This window comes from Odocoileus virginianus, chromosome 26, assembly GCF_023699985.2.
Source record: "Odocoileus virginianus isolate 20LAN1187 ecotype Illinois chromosome 26, Ovbor_1.2, whole genome shotgun sequence".
NCBI lineage: Eukaryota > Metazoa > Chordata > Mammalia > Artiodactyla > Cervidae > Odocoileus > Odocoileus virginianus.
Genome location: NC_069699.1, coordinates 19,069,218 through 19,084,453, shown reverse-complemented (window position 1 = coordinate 19,084,453; position 15,236 = coordinate 19,069,218). Strand labels below are relative to the sequence as shown.

At 50.0% G+C, this 15,236-nt stretch overlaps 1 protein-coding gene and 1 long non-coding RNA gene across 4 annotated transcripts in view; one reads left to right on the top strand and one right to left on the bottom strand.

Annotated features, from left to right (window-relative positions):
• The window catches only part of LOC110151446 (uncharacterized), a 176,858-nt gene that overhangs the window by 137,332 nt on the left and 24,290 nt on the right, over positions 1–15,236 (bottom strand). For 2 of the 3 annotated variants that reach the window (XR_011483665.1, XR_011483672.1), the window contains exon 1: positions 3,571–3,741. The exons of the other annotated variant lie outside the window; for it this stretch is intronic. This is a non-coding gene — a long non-coding RNA (uncharacterized lncRNA). Of the gene's footprint in view, positions 1–3,570; positions 3,742–15,236 lie in introns of those variants that run through there. 3 annotated transcript variants of the gene reach the window in all.
• Positions 3,180–8,969, top strand: BHLHE40 (basic helix-loop-helix family member e40). The gene is made up of 5 exons (XM_020914840.2): positions 3,180–3,574; positions 3,736–3,805; positions 4,056–4,163; positions 5,185–5,308; positions 6,611–8,969. The coding sequence occupies exons 1-5, from the start codon at positions 3,495–3,497 to the stop codon at positions 7,465–7,467; spliced, it is 1,239 nt and encodes a 412-aa protein (XP_020770499.1). The 5' UTR covers positions 3,180–3,494; the 3' UTR covers positions 7,468–8,969.

Here is a 15,236-nt window from a genome sequence, read left to right as displayed (position 1 = left end):
TCAACTCCAGATCTAATCTCAGGCTATATAACCTGAGGCAGGTAATATAACCTCCCTGAGCCTCAATTTCCTCAAGAGGACACATTATATATTCCTGGACTTAGTTCAGTGCCCAGCACATTGTGGTTCTCAATAAATGTGTTAAATAAACATAGAAATGAGCTAATGACTGCCCAATGAGGTGGTGGTGAGAAGTAAATGAACATGTACAATGTTTTTACATTCAGTCTAAAAACTAGTAAGCACTAAACCAACCATCTACAAAAGATGACATCCTGAAATATTAAGATTCTTCACGATGAAAAGATGCATGAGAAGGAATTCTTATAATTCAATAAAAAATAATCATAAGCTTTGAGAGAAGAGAAACATTAAAAGTAATATAACCTGGGTACCGTAGCACTTTGGTAAGGTGGGGATAATCCTTGATGCTTGAGAGTACATTTGGAACAAACAAAACGTAGGAAATGATCCATTTTGTTATTTCCCACTGTAGGTCAGGTAAGGGCAAAAAGTATAGATAACTTCAAAGCATTCTAGGAACGATACTGAGCTCTGAGCCATGGAATCGGAACCGTTTGGGTTCACTCCTGGTTGGGGGGCGCTGGGGGAGAGTGACCGCTGGGGGGACATGTGTTCCATCCTTCCCCGGTACTTATTTCCTGGTGCAACTGTGGCTCAGACGCAATCGTGACAACTCTTCACCCACCCCTATTAAATTCTCACAAGGGAGCAGGTCACCCCCGACTGAAAGCTCCAACCCAGCACCGACTCCTGTCCCCTCCGGCCTGTGGTCCTGCTTGCCCCCTTCCTCGCAGGAAGCCGCATCACCTCCAGAGAGCTGGCTGATAACACAAGCCAGCAAAAGTACGTTCCCGGACAGAGGGATGCTGAGCCCCCAGGCGAGGTCACGCCAGTCAGCACTTAGAAAAGGAGGCGCTTCTCACACTTGCTAATGAGTTTGACGCTTGTGAAACACAAACAGGAAGTGGGAGCTCTCCAAAGCGACCAGAAGGAAATCCACTCCCAGCTTGGTCAACGTGTGAATCCCAGATGTCTAGGTTGTCAAGGACACTGCCTATGAAGACTGGGCCCACCCCACCCGCCCCCTCCACTGCACCCGAGGCTGATCTTCACCAGGTCCCAGCACTGACCCCGTTTTTTTGTTGTTGTTGGTTTTTTTCAATCCTTCCCACAGCCAGGTCATTCGGCGGCGGGGTGACTGACCCGAGGCGCGGTGGGAAAGGCTCACAGTCATCTCTCAACTCCCCGAACTTACAGGGCAGGGCAGCACAGAGGTCAGTGAAATCCCCAGCCAGGCCTTATTTTAGTCATGAATTTCCACTGGCTCCCTCCTCTGACAGCATCAGCGCTGCTCACAGAGCGAGCGGGCTTGGAGTTTCAGCTGTTTTCCCTGCTCCAGGCAGAGTTAGAAGGTCACAGAGGCCGGACTTTTCCGGGGAGTAGGTGGGGGCCTCGGGCGGCCTCAGTAAGATTGCAGAGATCTGGGGCCGCTTGGAGGAGGCCCTTCTGCCCCAGGCTCCGGGCGATGGGTTAACGTCTCCCCTCTCCTCCTCTGCCCAGACATTGTGGTTCACATTAGATTTTTTAAAAGATTTTTTTTTTAATAATAAAAAAATTTTTTTAAGCCCACACTTTCTATCTTTTCTTTTCCCCTCTCTCCGCCAGCAGCACCCATATAATTTTTCCAGTAATGCCTTCCCCTCATTTCCCAGGGTAAGCCCTTCTCAGAGGTTCCCGTGAATTCAAGAGCAGCATCTGTGCTCGATTCACCTACAGGGTATCTAGTATCTAACAGCGTATCTAAGCCCAAAAGCCGGGCACAGAGTAGGGGGCTCAAGCCACGCTTGTCGAGTGAATGAACGCTAAGACGTCAGCATGAAGGGCAGTTTTTCTAAGTCTCTCTTTTCCCTCCTGCCGGGGTGCAGACCACACACTGCGCCGCCCGAAGTCCCCGGCAGGAGGAGATGGCCAACCCCGACCCCCGGGGACCCGCGGTGCGCTCGGGGGTCTCTGTCCCCGGCCGGGGCAGAAGGGCTCGCAGTCAGGAGCGCTGCGGCCCAAGCCCGGGCCAGGTGAAGTGTCACGCCCCGCGCTGCCGCAGGGCAAGCGCCGCTGCCGCGGTTGTGTAACGCTGCAGCCCAAGGGGAGGGGACGGGGCGCCTCTGCTCCAGTGGGGGCAGAGGAGGGAGGAAACGCAGGGCACCGCGCCCGGCCTCTTTCTGCGCTTGATCAGCCCAAGTGTGGGCCGGGACAGGGGGTGGGGGCACTGGGGCGCCCTGGGGGGGGTGCACAAGTGGGTGTCCGCCGGCACGCAGACTGCGCCCCGGGAGCGCAGCTCCAAGGGAGCCAGGGACCCGCGGCGCACAGCCTAGCGGGTCAGGTGCGCGCAGCGTGCTCCGCGGCGGCCTCGGCTGCCCCTGCGCTTGGCTGCCTGCCCGCTTCCCATGGGGTGACATCCGCCCCGCCCCTCCGCGGCCCCTCCCCACGGCGGGCGATTCCTGGACTCGGGGCCGAGAGGTGGGGGCAGGGAAGCCGGCGCGGAAAGAAACCCCAGCCTCTGGGGAAGGCAGCGGGGGGGGGGCGGGCGACTCCCTCCGCTGCGCGCTGGTTCCTCCGAGCGGGCCGCACGGGGGGAGGAGGAGGAAGAGGGCTGGGCTGGAGCGAGCGAGGGGATATTCCTCTCCCGGCTTGAGTCAGACGCGGGCGGATCCGTCCTCCCCCAGTTCCCTCCCAGGAGACGGGAACTTACTTCATTTCCCTGGGGCAGGTTCGCCCACGTTACCAACCTCCCCCACCCCCCACCTCCCCGGCTCCCTGGCCCCTTCCAGCTTCCGCGCCCCCCGCCCGGCGAGGCAGGACCCAGACTGCCCTGCCACCCCCCTCTTCGGGGAAAGGCAGCCGCAGACACCTGGGGCCCGGGGCTGGGGGTGGGGGCTCCCTCGCAGCCGCGGGAGCGTTGTCCAACACGTGAGACTCATGTGATGAAGCCGGGGGAGGGCGGGCAGGTCGCTCCTTCCCTCCCCGGCAGCGGCCAGACGTGCCTGGAGTCACAGGGTAGAACACGTAGCTCCAACCCACCCACTCGCTCCCATTTAACCCAGCCCGCAGCCTCTCCATTACTCCTCGGCTCTCCCCCCCACCCCCCTCCGCCCTAACCGCCCCCCCCCTCCCTCCCGCCTCCCCGCCCGCCCCACTTCTCATTCACTTGGCTCGCACCGCGCAGACGGCACTGGGCGCACACACCGCCAGTCTGCGCGCAGAGCCGGAGCCAGAGGCCGCGATACACCATGCACACCCCCAACTGAAGCAGCACCTCAAAGCCGCAACTCCTCGCAGCCCAGCGGATTTCAGAGAGCTCTGACTCAGAGGAAGCCTTGCCGAGAGACCCCCGAAACCTCCTCCACGACAGTCCTCACCCGACGCTCCACCACTGCAGACAGGAGCGCAGAGTGGCCCCGGCTCGCAGCGCAATGGAGCGGATCCCCAGCGCGCAACCGCCCCCCACTTGCCTGCCCAAAGCGCCAGGACTGGAGCCCGGAGACCTACCAGGGTAAGTTGGCACCCCTGGCCCCTTCAAGCCTCAACTCCAGTCCTGCCTTCTGCGCGGCTTTCAACTCCAAGTAGTTCTGGGTGCAGCCGGGGGTTCTTACCAGTCAGGGCTCCTGCAGCCGATGCGCAAGTCATGACCCTTCCTCGTCTCTCTCCCTGCAGGATGGATTTTGCCCATATGTACCAAGTGTACAAGTCGAGGCGGGGAATAAAGCGGAGCGAGGAGAGCAAGGTAAGAGTGGACCCCAGCCCCTTCGCACGCGCTGAGTTTCCAATAAAAGTTTTCTCACTTTAAGGTGGGAGGGGGCTATGCAAGGTATGGGCCCTGTGCCTCTACTGAGTGGCTTGGAGAAGAAGGGACAGTGAGGGTTCTGGGTGTGACTCTGCTCCGCTGCCCAGACTCCTCAGCCGCGGGGTGGAGAAGGAGAAGCGCTTCTCACATCCTTCCTCCCGCGCCCACCGTCTCTCCGTGCGCTTTGCAGGAGACCTACAAACTGCCGCACCGGCTCATCGAGAAAAAGAGACGTGACCGGATTAACGAGTGCATTGCCCAGCTGAAGGATCTCCTCCCCGAACATCTCAAACTTACAGTAAGTGAGAAGCTGGCCCCTCTCCAAACCAGCTCCTCTGCCCAGAGGGCGGGCGAGGGTCACCCGCCGCCTGCAGGCTCCGCCAGGAACTGCAGACCAGATGGCTGGATCCTAGCTAGTGGCTGGCTCTGTTTTGGGGGTACCCTTCTCCAGTCTAAGAATTTTCTGGCAACCTCCTGCAAATGAGATAAGAATCATTTGTACTTGTCCAGCTTGGCACCAACACCAGCCGGCCTTTCTTTGCTGGAGTTTGAGGCTTTCGCTTCTGGTGATTCTCAGGGTTCTCCTTTTCCCACGTTGAGCAAATCCAGCAACGCACTATTTTTTTTTTTTTTTACCCCCTTCCCCGCACCCCTTTTTAAAATAAGAGGACTTGTTTTGATGTGTCATTTTTTTCTTTTATGTCCTGTCCTTTCTTGGCGATCGTCAATAGCTTACTAGCTTGGCAGCCTTTGGTTGGGGAAAGAAGAAAAAAATAGTATTTAGGAGAAAAAATAGTATTTAGGAAGGAAGAACAAAGCGTAGATGAGCTAGAAGTTATGACAGGGTGTCAGGGAAAAAACTCGGGAAAGCCTCTTGGCTGCCAGACACAGTAGAAGTCTCTACTAGGGTTGACACCACTGCAGAGAAATGTTATCTCCGGATTCCCCTGAGTTAAGGTCAGCAACGGCTGCTGGAAAAATTTATCTGTCAAAGCTTTCTCCTGAGCTAGCTGCTGCTTCCAAAATGCTTCCAAAGATGGGGGACACTTGTTTGCTGTCCTCTAATCAAAAATATATGCATATATACATATTTTTAAACATCATCTATAAACTTAAAACTTAGTTTAGCCAACCAGGAACAGTTTTTTTTACCCCCCTTTAGAGACATTCATTGGTGGTGGTTTAGTCGCCTAGTGGTGTCTGACTCTTGCGACCCCATGGAGTGTAGCCCAGGCGGCCGACAAATCTCATGGCTAATTAGTATCCCAGAGGTGGGACTTCTCTGAGCTCACTGCTGACGGAGGCTCTTTTTATTCCAGACTCTGGGTCACTTGGAAAAAGCAGTGGTTCTTGAACTTACCTTGAAGCATGTGAAAGCATTAACAAACCTAATTGATCAACAGCAGCAGAAAATCATTGCCCTGCAGAGCGGTCTGCAAGCTGGTGAGTACCGTGTCTGGCTATCATCTCCTTAGAGTTCTAGCACAAATAGAGAGCCTATGAGCTCAACATCTGGTCTAAGAAACATTCCTGCAACAAATTGCTTATGCACGTTAGTTGGGGGAGATGCTGTTTTATCTTTCCTAAAAGGTCAGACTTTTCGTTTGGAATGCTGCTGTGTGCCACCTGGCATGAATACGTATTAGTCAAATGGTGAAATATTTCTGTGGCATTTTGGCTTAAGAATTTCTGGGGTTCTGGGAGTTCCCCCCCCCACTTTGAAAATGCCAAGGCATCTATAATTTGCATCGTGGGTGTTTTACAGTTGTTCTCCTTAGCCCTGTTTCATTGGAGAATAAATCATGGATATGCCCCACTGTTTTAGTGCTTCTCCACTTCCTTATCCCTTGGTGTGTGGTATGAACCTGGCAGGATGACAGCAGTAGTTTTTCCTGCATTTCATGTGGTTCCCTGAATAGCCACTAGGTATATCTCGGTGAATTACACAATCTAACGAAACCACTGAAGTTTCATCACCCATTTCTACGGACTTCCAGAGAATCACAGTCATCTAACCGTCTGGTCTCACCCTTTCCAATAATACTGAACAAACGAGGGAGAAATTCCTCTACCCACTCCCTCATTCTTCTCTGCCCTCCTTCCCAAACTAGTACAATGAGAATCACAAAAACCTAGCAAGTTGTTCTGCCAGTTGCCTCGTTGAAAACAGAAAGATGATCATACCTAACCTCCTGGGGATCCTAGATAGACTATATGAGAAAGACCTAGAAATAGCCTTTAAATATGGCAGCATGACTGCAACTTGTATAAGTCACTGAAAATAAGCGTACTTTAGGTGACATGGTTCCTTCATCCTCATTTTTTTACTGTCTGGTCACTGTCCATCTCGCTATGGTAAGATGATGTTCTGTAAATTGACTCTGTTTATGAGCACACTGATGATTATGGCTGTGTCACTTCTAATGAAAACCCAAAACTCCTTATAAATGCAACAAGGGGGGAACCGTCTATCTCCATTAAATGTGGTCTATGCCTATGACATTATACAGCCATTACAAACCATATTTTACCTCTGAGAGGTAGAATTATGGATGATTTTTAGTTTATTCTTTATACTTTTCTGGGTAATTCAAATTTTCCCTGGTCATATTACTTTTGGAGTTAGGAACACAATCAGCAAATGCTATTAGCAAAAAGGAAAGCCCTGGGGTCTTTGGAACATAGGTATCCATGTGAACCACAGGGCCTTCTGAAATGTCTTCCTTTGGATGTATGTTGATCCAGGTGATCTGTCGGGGAGAAATATGGAAGCAGGTCAAGAGATGTTCTGCTCAGGTTTCCAGACATGTGCCCGGGAGGTGCTTCAGTACCTGGCCAAGCATGAGAACACTCGGGACCTGAAATCTTCACAGCTTGTCACCCACCTCCACCGTGTGGTCTCCGAGCTTCTACAGGGTGGTACTTCCAGGAAGCCATCAGACCCATCCCCCAAAGCAATGGACTTCAAGGAGAAACCCAGCTCCCTGGCCAAAGGCTCCGAAGGCCCAGGCAAAAACTGTGTGCCAGTCATCCAGCGAACTTTCGCCCACTCGAGCGGCGAGCAGAGTGGCAGTGACACGGACACAGACAGCGGCTACGGGGGAGAATCGGAGAAGAGTGAGCTGCGTGTCGAGCAGCCGTACTTCAAAAGCGATCATGGACGCAGATTCACCATGGGAGAAAGGATCAGTGCTATTAAGCAAGAATCCGAAGAACCCCCCATGAAAAAGAGCAGAATGCAGCTCTCCGATGATGAAGGCCCTTTCAGTAGCACTGACCTGATCAGCTCCCCATTCCTGGGCCCACACCCGCACCAGCCTCCCTTCTGCCTGCCCTTCTATCTGATCCCACCGTCAGCAACTGCCTACTTGCCCATGCTGGAGAAGTGCTGGTACCCCACATCCGTCCCGGTGTTATACCCGGGCCTCAACGCCTCTGCCGCAGCCCTCAGCAGCCTCATGAACCCAGACAAGATCTCGGCCCCCTTGCTCATGCCCCAGAGACTCCCGTCCCCACTGCCGGCCCATCCTGCCATCGACTCTTCTGCCCTGCTCCAAGCTCTGAAGCAGATCCCCCCTTTAAACTTAGAAACCAAAGACTAAACTATTTAGGGGATCCTGCTGCTTCGCTTTCCTTCCTCCCTACTTCCAAAAAAAACAAAAAATGTGTTTGTGAGTGCAGCGAGATTGTTCCAGTGTGTATGCCAAGATCATCTGAGGCAGGGAGAGAAGATTCAGGTGTGTGTGTGTGTGTGTGTGTGGGTGTGTGTGCGCGCGCGCACGCGCACACGTGTGACTATGCATTGTGTGTTGGTATGGGACGTTAAAGCTCCTTTGGGCGTAGGGAACTCGTGAAGGATTGCCTGACATCAGGAGACTTAGGGGGGATTGTCTCAGACCTCTGGGCCTTTCCCCTCCCAGAGAGTAGCCCCCTCTGATAAAAGCAGCTGAATTTCCAAAAGCTGCAAAGTCTTGGTCTGTGAGTCAGTCTCCACTTTGGGAGCCGGGTCTGTGGCTTTGAGAAAAAGGTACTTTCAAAAGAGGGCTTTCCAGAGTGCAGTTCCCAGCCAGCTCTGATGACCCCACCCTTTCTCCCTTCTGCTGTCGTCGTGACTCACTGTATGGGCAGAGGGCAGCCAGACTGAGCTTTCTCCAAAGTGGTGAGGTAGCAGACACTGGCGTAGCACGGTAGTGGTTTGGGGAGGTTTCCGCAGGTCTGCTCCCCACCCCTGCCTCAGATGAATAAAGAGAATGTAGTTCCCTACTCAGGCTTTCCTAGTGATTCGCTTCCTAAGGAACCGAAAAGGGCCCCTGATACACGCCTAGCTGCCAGGGGAGGAGGGACGGACCCCCCCTGGGGCCCTGGCACCTGCTTCTGGTCCCACCTGGAAATAAGCCTCGCTGTCCAGGGAACCAAACCAGGGTCTGAGAGATGCAGGCACCTGCTTGCCAAGCACCCTCAAGTGCACAAAAGCTGAGCAATGATTTGAAATTTCAGCAAGCAAAGCCAGACTCGGTTATCAGCTCTAACCTAAAACTCCTTTTAACCAAGCTTAGCTTCTTAAAAGCCTAACCAGCCCTTGGCACAGCAAGACCCTTTCTGCAGGCTAATTCCCCTCGCCCAATAGCACATGGAGTGTCCTTCCTGATAAAAGGATTCTGTCTCCCTGAAAAGATGTTTTATTTTTGGTCCAGAGTACTTTTCTGACTTGTCCAGCTAGCCCTGCACCAGCTTTTCGAAATGCACTATGCTTGATCGCTGATTGTGTTTTAACTTTTCTTTTCCTGTTTTTATTTTGGTATAAAGTCATTGCCTTTATTTGTAAAACTGTTATAAATATATATTATATAAATATATTAAAAAGGAAAATGTTTCAGATGTTTATTTGTATAATTACTTGATCTACAAAAGTGAGAAAAAATGAATGTATTCCTGTTTTTGAAGAGAAGAATAATTTTTTTTTTTTCTCTAGGGAGAGGTACAGTGTTTATATTTTGGAGCCTTCCTGAAGGTGTGAAATTGTAAATATTTTTATCTATGAGTCAATGTTAAGTAGTTGTTTTAAAATACTTAATAAAATAATCCTTTTCCTGTGGAAGAGAAAGATGGTCTCCTGCATTTTTAAAATAACTCTTAAGGGTATGATATGGCTGTCTCTTGCTCTCCCCTCTTGACTGAAGGCAACAACTAGTTAACCTTGGTGTAATTTCATTCAGCTTTTCCTGTGACTGGTATTCAGACAGAATAAGCTTCGTCAATTTAGTAGGTAAATATTTGTTTCATTGTTTTCTTAAACTAACCCCTGCCAGATGTTCACTATCGCCCTATGCCTCTTTCCAAAGTTTAGCAAAAAGTCTATGTTTCCCCCAGTCTGCTTTTGTCAAGGTCCTTAGCACTTGACAGAAAATCAGCGTCTGAAATCATGGGCCTCAACGTCTGGGGAGCTTGCTGGAGGGGTAGGCACATTGAAAGAAGATTTAATGGATTATTATGCAATCATAATTACTGCTGGGGATAGCACCTCTGCCAAGGCGGTCTAACTTTTTCAAGTTTAGCAAGGTCTAATGGATTTGCCATATCCTGTCGTATTGCTGCTGAAGGCAACATTCCATGATTATTTTCTACATCCTTCCTGGACTTCCTCTCACTGGGTGTGTTTGTGTGTGAATGAATATTGGTGTTCCTTAGTCAAGTGCTCTTATGAAAAAGAAAAAAAGAAAAAATTCCATGGGAAAAGAAGTGGGAAATGACCAGGTCGATGAGTGTCTCTGCCTGCCCCTTTCTCCCTCTCAGAGGTGTCCTGATGTTTCCTGATGGCCAGTGCCCAGCTCACCACACTTCAGATCCCCAAGCATCTTCCAGAACCCTCTGGCTATCGAGCCCATGCAGGGAACCTGCCCCCAGGGAGTTCTCAGCCAGGCAGAGATGCCACCTGCCTTGGTGTCTGTTTGCTTCAAATGTCACCTTCCCTGTCTGCTGATGAGCCAGCAGGCGGGAGTGAGCATTGCCTGGCTTGAGTGAGATGTCCCCAGGCAGCATGTGTCTTGGGAGGAGTCAGGAGATGAGCTGGTGGTCTGAACAATGAACTGGCAGTCTGGCATCTCCCCCCTCACTCCTGTCTTTGATTCACTGAAAAAGGACTCTGATCTCCGTCTGACACATCCTATAGCAAGCAAACAGCAAACTCTGTACACAGGCCTCTTTCTCCCAGCAACTTGGGGACTGGCCCTCCAGGTCTCCTGCTTATTAAGCTCTGAATTCCCCCGTGAGTTGCTAAGCTTTTCTGGCTAGACGTTTTGGGTAAAAACCTAAACAAATCAAGTTTATCTTGGGGATGGAGCAGGGGATTGAAATCAAGGCCAGACTCTTTTTGCCTGTCCCCCTCTCCTCCCCAGTCGGTGACTCAAGGGAATAGCTGTGGGGGCAGAGGGAAGTGGTTGCGGCACCCTGAACTAAAAAGGGTTTGAGAGTTCCACGTCAACCCAGAATCCCCGACTGGAGTCTATCAGACACCCCTCAGAGGGGCAGCCCTCCCTCTGCCTTCTTCTCTGCGTCTAGCTTGCCCTTGACCTTCTTTCCAGGCCGGTGCCAGCAGGTTCCAAGTGGTTCGGAGAGAGATGCGGAAGGAGGGGTTCGCACTCCAAGTCTTTGGCCCCTTCAGGACAAAGAGGACCTCTGTGAAACAGGGGTGTCCGTGCCGGTGAGGGGGTGCAGCCCGGGCTCTGGGGCCGGGGAGCGGACACTGGGGATCTGGCCGCCTTCAGACAGGGCGTGAGCCTCCTCCCGGCTGCCGGGATGGTCTCACCCAGCGCTGACCTGCCTCGCCTGTTGACACAACGTCACGTTTCCGACTGCAGCCCTTTCATGTGCGGCCCGCGGCTAAATGCGGCTGCCGGTTCCTGGAAGCAGACGTGCCTGGCACCGCGTCAGCAGAAACCTGATCCCCGGGGAAGCTTGGCACGGCCGCGGGCTCGCTCGGCCCCCAGAATAGGGCCTGGCAGCGGGCGCTGGGCAGCAACCCCCTCAAGCCCCGCGGGAGGGAATCCGAGCGCTCTCCCGCCGGGGGGAGGGAGGCCTGGGTGGGGTACGGAGCTGGATTCAGGCAGGGCGTTGGAACAGGAGCCTGATTATCTAGAAGCTCGAAGCTTCCCACGGGTCATCGCTCATTAATGAAGCCTAACAACCGAGAAGTACCATTATGGGTGCTATTATACTTTACATTTTAGAGAGAAATAAAAATGGGCTCAGAGAGGGGAGTTAACTTGCCGACAGTCACACAGCTTCCGAGCCACTAAACCATTATTGGAATGGTGACTGTGTTGGTTTGTGGCTCTTCTTGATCAGAGCCAAAGGAAAGGCTTTCAGAGTCTGGTTGTGAACACTAGTAATAATACCAATACTGCTATTAATAACAGCAAACACTTTGTAGCACTTATTATTTCCCACTCTCCAAATCACTCCCTACACAAAAACTTGCTTTTCAGGGCAACTCCATGAGGTAGGTTTAATTATTATTCTCCTTATATGGTAGAGAAAATGTCGGCACAGAGAGGCTAAGTAACTTGCATAAAGTCACACAGCTCCAGAGGTGAACTGAAATTTAAAGCTAGGCAATTTGTCTCCAGAGTCTATGCACTTAACTACTCAACCCCATTGCTCTTCCCTTTAAATAACAGCAATGCCAACCATAATAACAGTAGTAGAAGTAGTGATAATTGTCACATTACAACCAGATTTTGAGTACTGTCCCTGTGCCAAGCAATATATTAAGCACTTTATGTGAATTATCTCTACTTCCTATAACAACTGTGAGGGGTAGGTATTAATAAGAGTTGAAAAAACTGGAGCTAAGAGAGGAGAAATTTGAGCCTCCTCAGAGATGACACATTGTGTGAAGGACAGAGCCATGCCCTTTCTCTGGTATAGACCTACTTCTAAACTGAGCTCTGTGACATAGCCTTGGACATGCAATATCCCATTTAATCCTCAGAATAGTCCCATGGAATAGGTGCTAGGATCCCTAGTGTGTGGAGGAGATAACAGGCTCAGGGTGGAGTTATTCACCTGACTTTTTATTTGCATCCTTACAAATGTACCCACGTACCATCTCTGATACGTCCCTGGTGTTCCAGTGGCTAAGACGCTATGCTCCCAAGGCAGGGGGCCTGGCTGGGATCCCTAGTCAGGGAATTAGATCCCACATGCTGCAACCAAAGATCCTGCACGCCGCAACTAAGATCACATACAGCCAAATAAATAAATGTTAAAAAAAATTAATTACCCCACAGGCAAACTGGGGCGTGGTGGGGCGGGTAGGGTGGATGGGTGGGGGCACTTAGCAGTTAACTGTGCTGAGAACTAGAATTTGGGTTTGAGGAAATTCTATGTCAAGTTTTCTGAAGTGGGAGGAGGGGCCGTTCCTTTTCTCACATCTCTCTTAAGGATAGGAGAGAGCCAGATAGAAGGGCACGGGGCAGTAGCTACCTGCAGACCACTTGGGGCGGTCCTGAAAGGAGGGAGGGAGGCCATGTCCCCAGCTCTCTTGCTGAGAGGACAGCTGTGCCCCCACACCCTGGCTGATCTCTGCAGCCCGTGGTCAGCTCCCCAGTGTGTGGCTGGCTAGGAAGGGGTAAGCAAGGTGCCACCTGTCTCTAGAAAGGGGCCAGCATCTCAGCTCCGCGTGCTGCCAGATTCCTCCTCAGGCCTCGGAGACCCTTGGAGGCGCCAGGAGACAGACTGCGCAGAGCTCCCAAGTGGTTTCATGTAAAGACTGTGTTAATGGGATCGGTGTGTTCCCCAGAGACCCAGAACTCCCCAAGAGCCACGTGGCAAGGAGGGAGGGAAACCTCTGGCCTTCTCACCCCGTCTTTAGCTGGAGCAGCTTCCTTTTTCCCTGTCCTAAATACCGTAAAGGTTTGTTCGAACGAGAATTCCACTGCTGAAAAAAATATATCACAAACTGTTTGGAAGGTACCCAACTACAGCTGCTGCTTTGGGCATGGCCTTCACTTCACCCACGTCCTTCTCCAGGATCCAGACGGAGGCTGGGGCCACTCAAAGCCCACCCTTCCCCCCACCCCAAACCGGCCGACACCCCCTGTTTATCCCGGGCCATCTGTTTGGCCCGACTACCACAGCAGAACATGAGCTGGGTGAAGTCCCTCCCATTGGCCGTGGCAGCCGCCGACACACTGGGCCATCCAGTCTTGTGATGTGCCTGGACTGGGGCCCGGAAGGTTTCTTCCGCTATAGACGGGGCCCTCCCTTCCCGGAGGAATCTTAGCAGAGACACTGAGGTAGGGTAGCAGGGAGTGAGTCACCAGGCTGCTAGATAGGTGGGGGGACACCGGGGGATGGCCTCAGGCTGTGGCCGGAGTGTTAGGGACAGCCTTGGTTAAACCTACGAGCCTTGCTGTCCCACCCCACACCCACCTGTAAGACAGTGAAAAGGAAGAAACTCGTGTTTATTTGTTTGTTTGAAGAGCTAATATGGTTTTCTTGGAAACCGCATTATGGATGGTAGATGGCGGTAGAGATTATGCAGAGATCTTTGAGGAATTCACGTAGGAGAAAAAGGAGAGAAAACTACTCCCCTTCCGGGGGTGGGGGGAGGGGATGTATGTTTCTCAAAGTTGTTAATAAAATATCTAATATTTGGGTACCCTTTGCTTTTACTAAGGAGAATTTAAAACATCTATGAAAGTAGACAGAAACAACAAAAAGAAAAATGACCCAGTTTTTAAAATGGGCAGAGGACTTGAACAGCCATTTCTTCAAGAAGAGGTACAGATGGCCAAGAAGCACATGAAAAGATACTCAACATCATTAGTCATCAGGGAAATACAAATCAAAACCACAATGAGATGCTACTTCACACCCACTAGGAAGGCTGCAATAAAGAAAAAAACAGAAAATAACAAGTGTTGTCGAGGATGTGGAGAAATTGGAACCTTTCTACATTGCTAGTGGGAATGTAAAACGGTTCAGCTGCTGTGAAGACAGTTTAGTGATGTCTCAAAAAGTTAAACATAGAACTACCATCTAACTCTGCCATTGCGCTCCTAGGTATATACCTCCAAAATACTGAGAACAGGTATTCTGACAAGGACACATACAAGCACGCTCCTAACAGCACTATTTACAAAAGCCAAAAGTGTTAACAGACCAAATGTATGTCAACAGATGAATGGATAAACATAATGTGGTATATAAACACCATGGACTAAAAAGAAAAATGCAGTACACACTCTATGCTACAACATGTGTACGTAGAATAATACATGCAATAACATGGATGAGCCTCCAAAACATTATGCTTAGTAAAAGAAGCCAGACACAGGAAGTCACAAATAGTATGATTCTACTGATATGAAGTATAAAGAATAGATAAATCCATAGTGACAGAACACAGATGGATGGTTGCCAGGGGCTGGAAGGAGGAGGAAATGGAGGAAAATTGCTTAATATGTACAAGGTTTTAGTTTGAAGTGATGGAAATGTTTTGGAATTAGACAGAGGTGGTAGTGGTACAACACTGTAAATGTACTAAAAGCCACTGAATTGTTCACTTTAAAGTGCTTGATTTTATGTGAATTTCACCTCTGTAAATGATTTAAGTAGACAGAAGGGCATCATGAATCCTCTAAGTATCAGGTTTCCAGCTCTCACAGTCATCAATTCATATCTAATCACTTTCATCTGTAATTTATATACCATTCTGCTTCTGCTGTTTATACATTATTCTGAAGCAAATCTGGACATTATACAATTTCATTTGTAAATATTTCACTCTCTCTCAAAAGTAAGTATTCTATAAAAAATTAATAGCAGGGAGGGGGGATCGGGATGGGGAATACATGTAACTCCATGGCTGATTCATGTTAATGTATGACAAAACCCACTACAATATTGTAAAGTAATTAGCCTCCAAATACTAAATTAATAGCATTATCACACCTAAAAAAAATTGAACACTGGAAGGCAGTGTTTAAAGGTTAATTTTTTGAATAGAAGCACAGCATTGTTTCAGAATCTTAAAGCACAAAAAGTGACCAGTGAAAAAAATTACTTTGTCTTAATTCATACTCTTTAATCCTGATCCCTTTGACCCAGGCAAAATCTCCTGTAAGCAGTCAGGTAGGTACTATTAGAACTTTTCTCAGAGCTTATCTGTGTTTATATGTATAACTAGAAATGAGGGTTATCATTTGCCTCCCTTTTTCATATAAAAATAGCATGCTACTTACATAATTCTGCACATATTTTTTATTGAAGTATAGTTGATCTATAACATTCTATTAGTTTCATGTGTACAGCATAGTGATTCAGTATTTTTGCAGATTATACCCCATATTAAGTTATTACAAGGTAA

Coding starts and splice junctions, on each gene's coding strand:
- BHLHE40 (XM_020914840.2), top strand. CDS start 3,495: ATGGAGCGGATCCCCAGCGCGCAACCGCCCCCCACTTGCCTGCCCAAA. Junction 3,575..3,735: donor GAGCCCGGAGACCTACCAGG/GTAAGTTGGCAC, acceptor CTCTCCCTGCAG/GATGGATTTTGCCCATATGT. Junction 5,309..6,610: donor GCAGAGCGGTCTGCAAGCTG/GTGAGTACCGTG, acceptor ATGTTGATCCAG/GTGATCTGTCGGGGAGAAAT.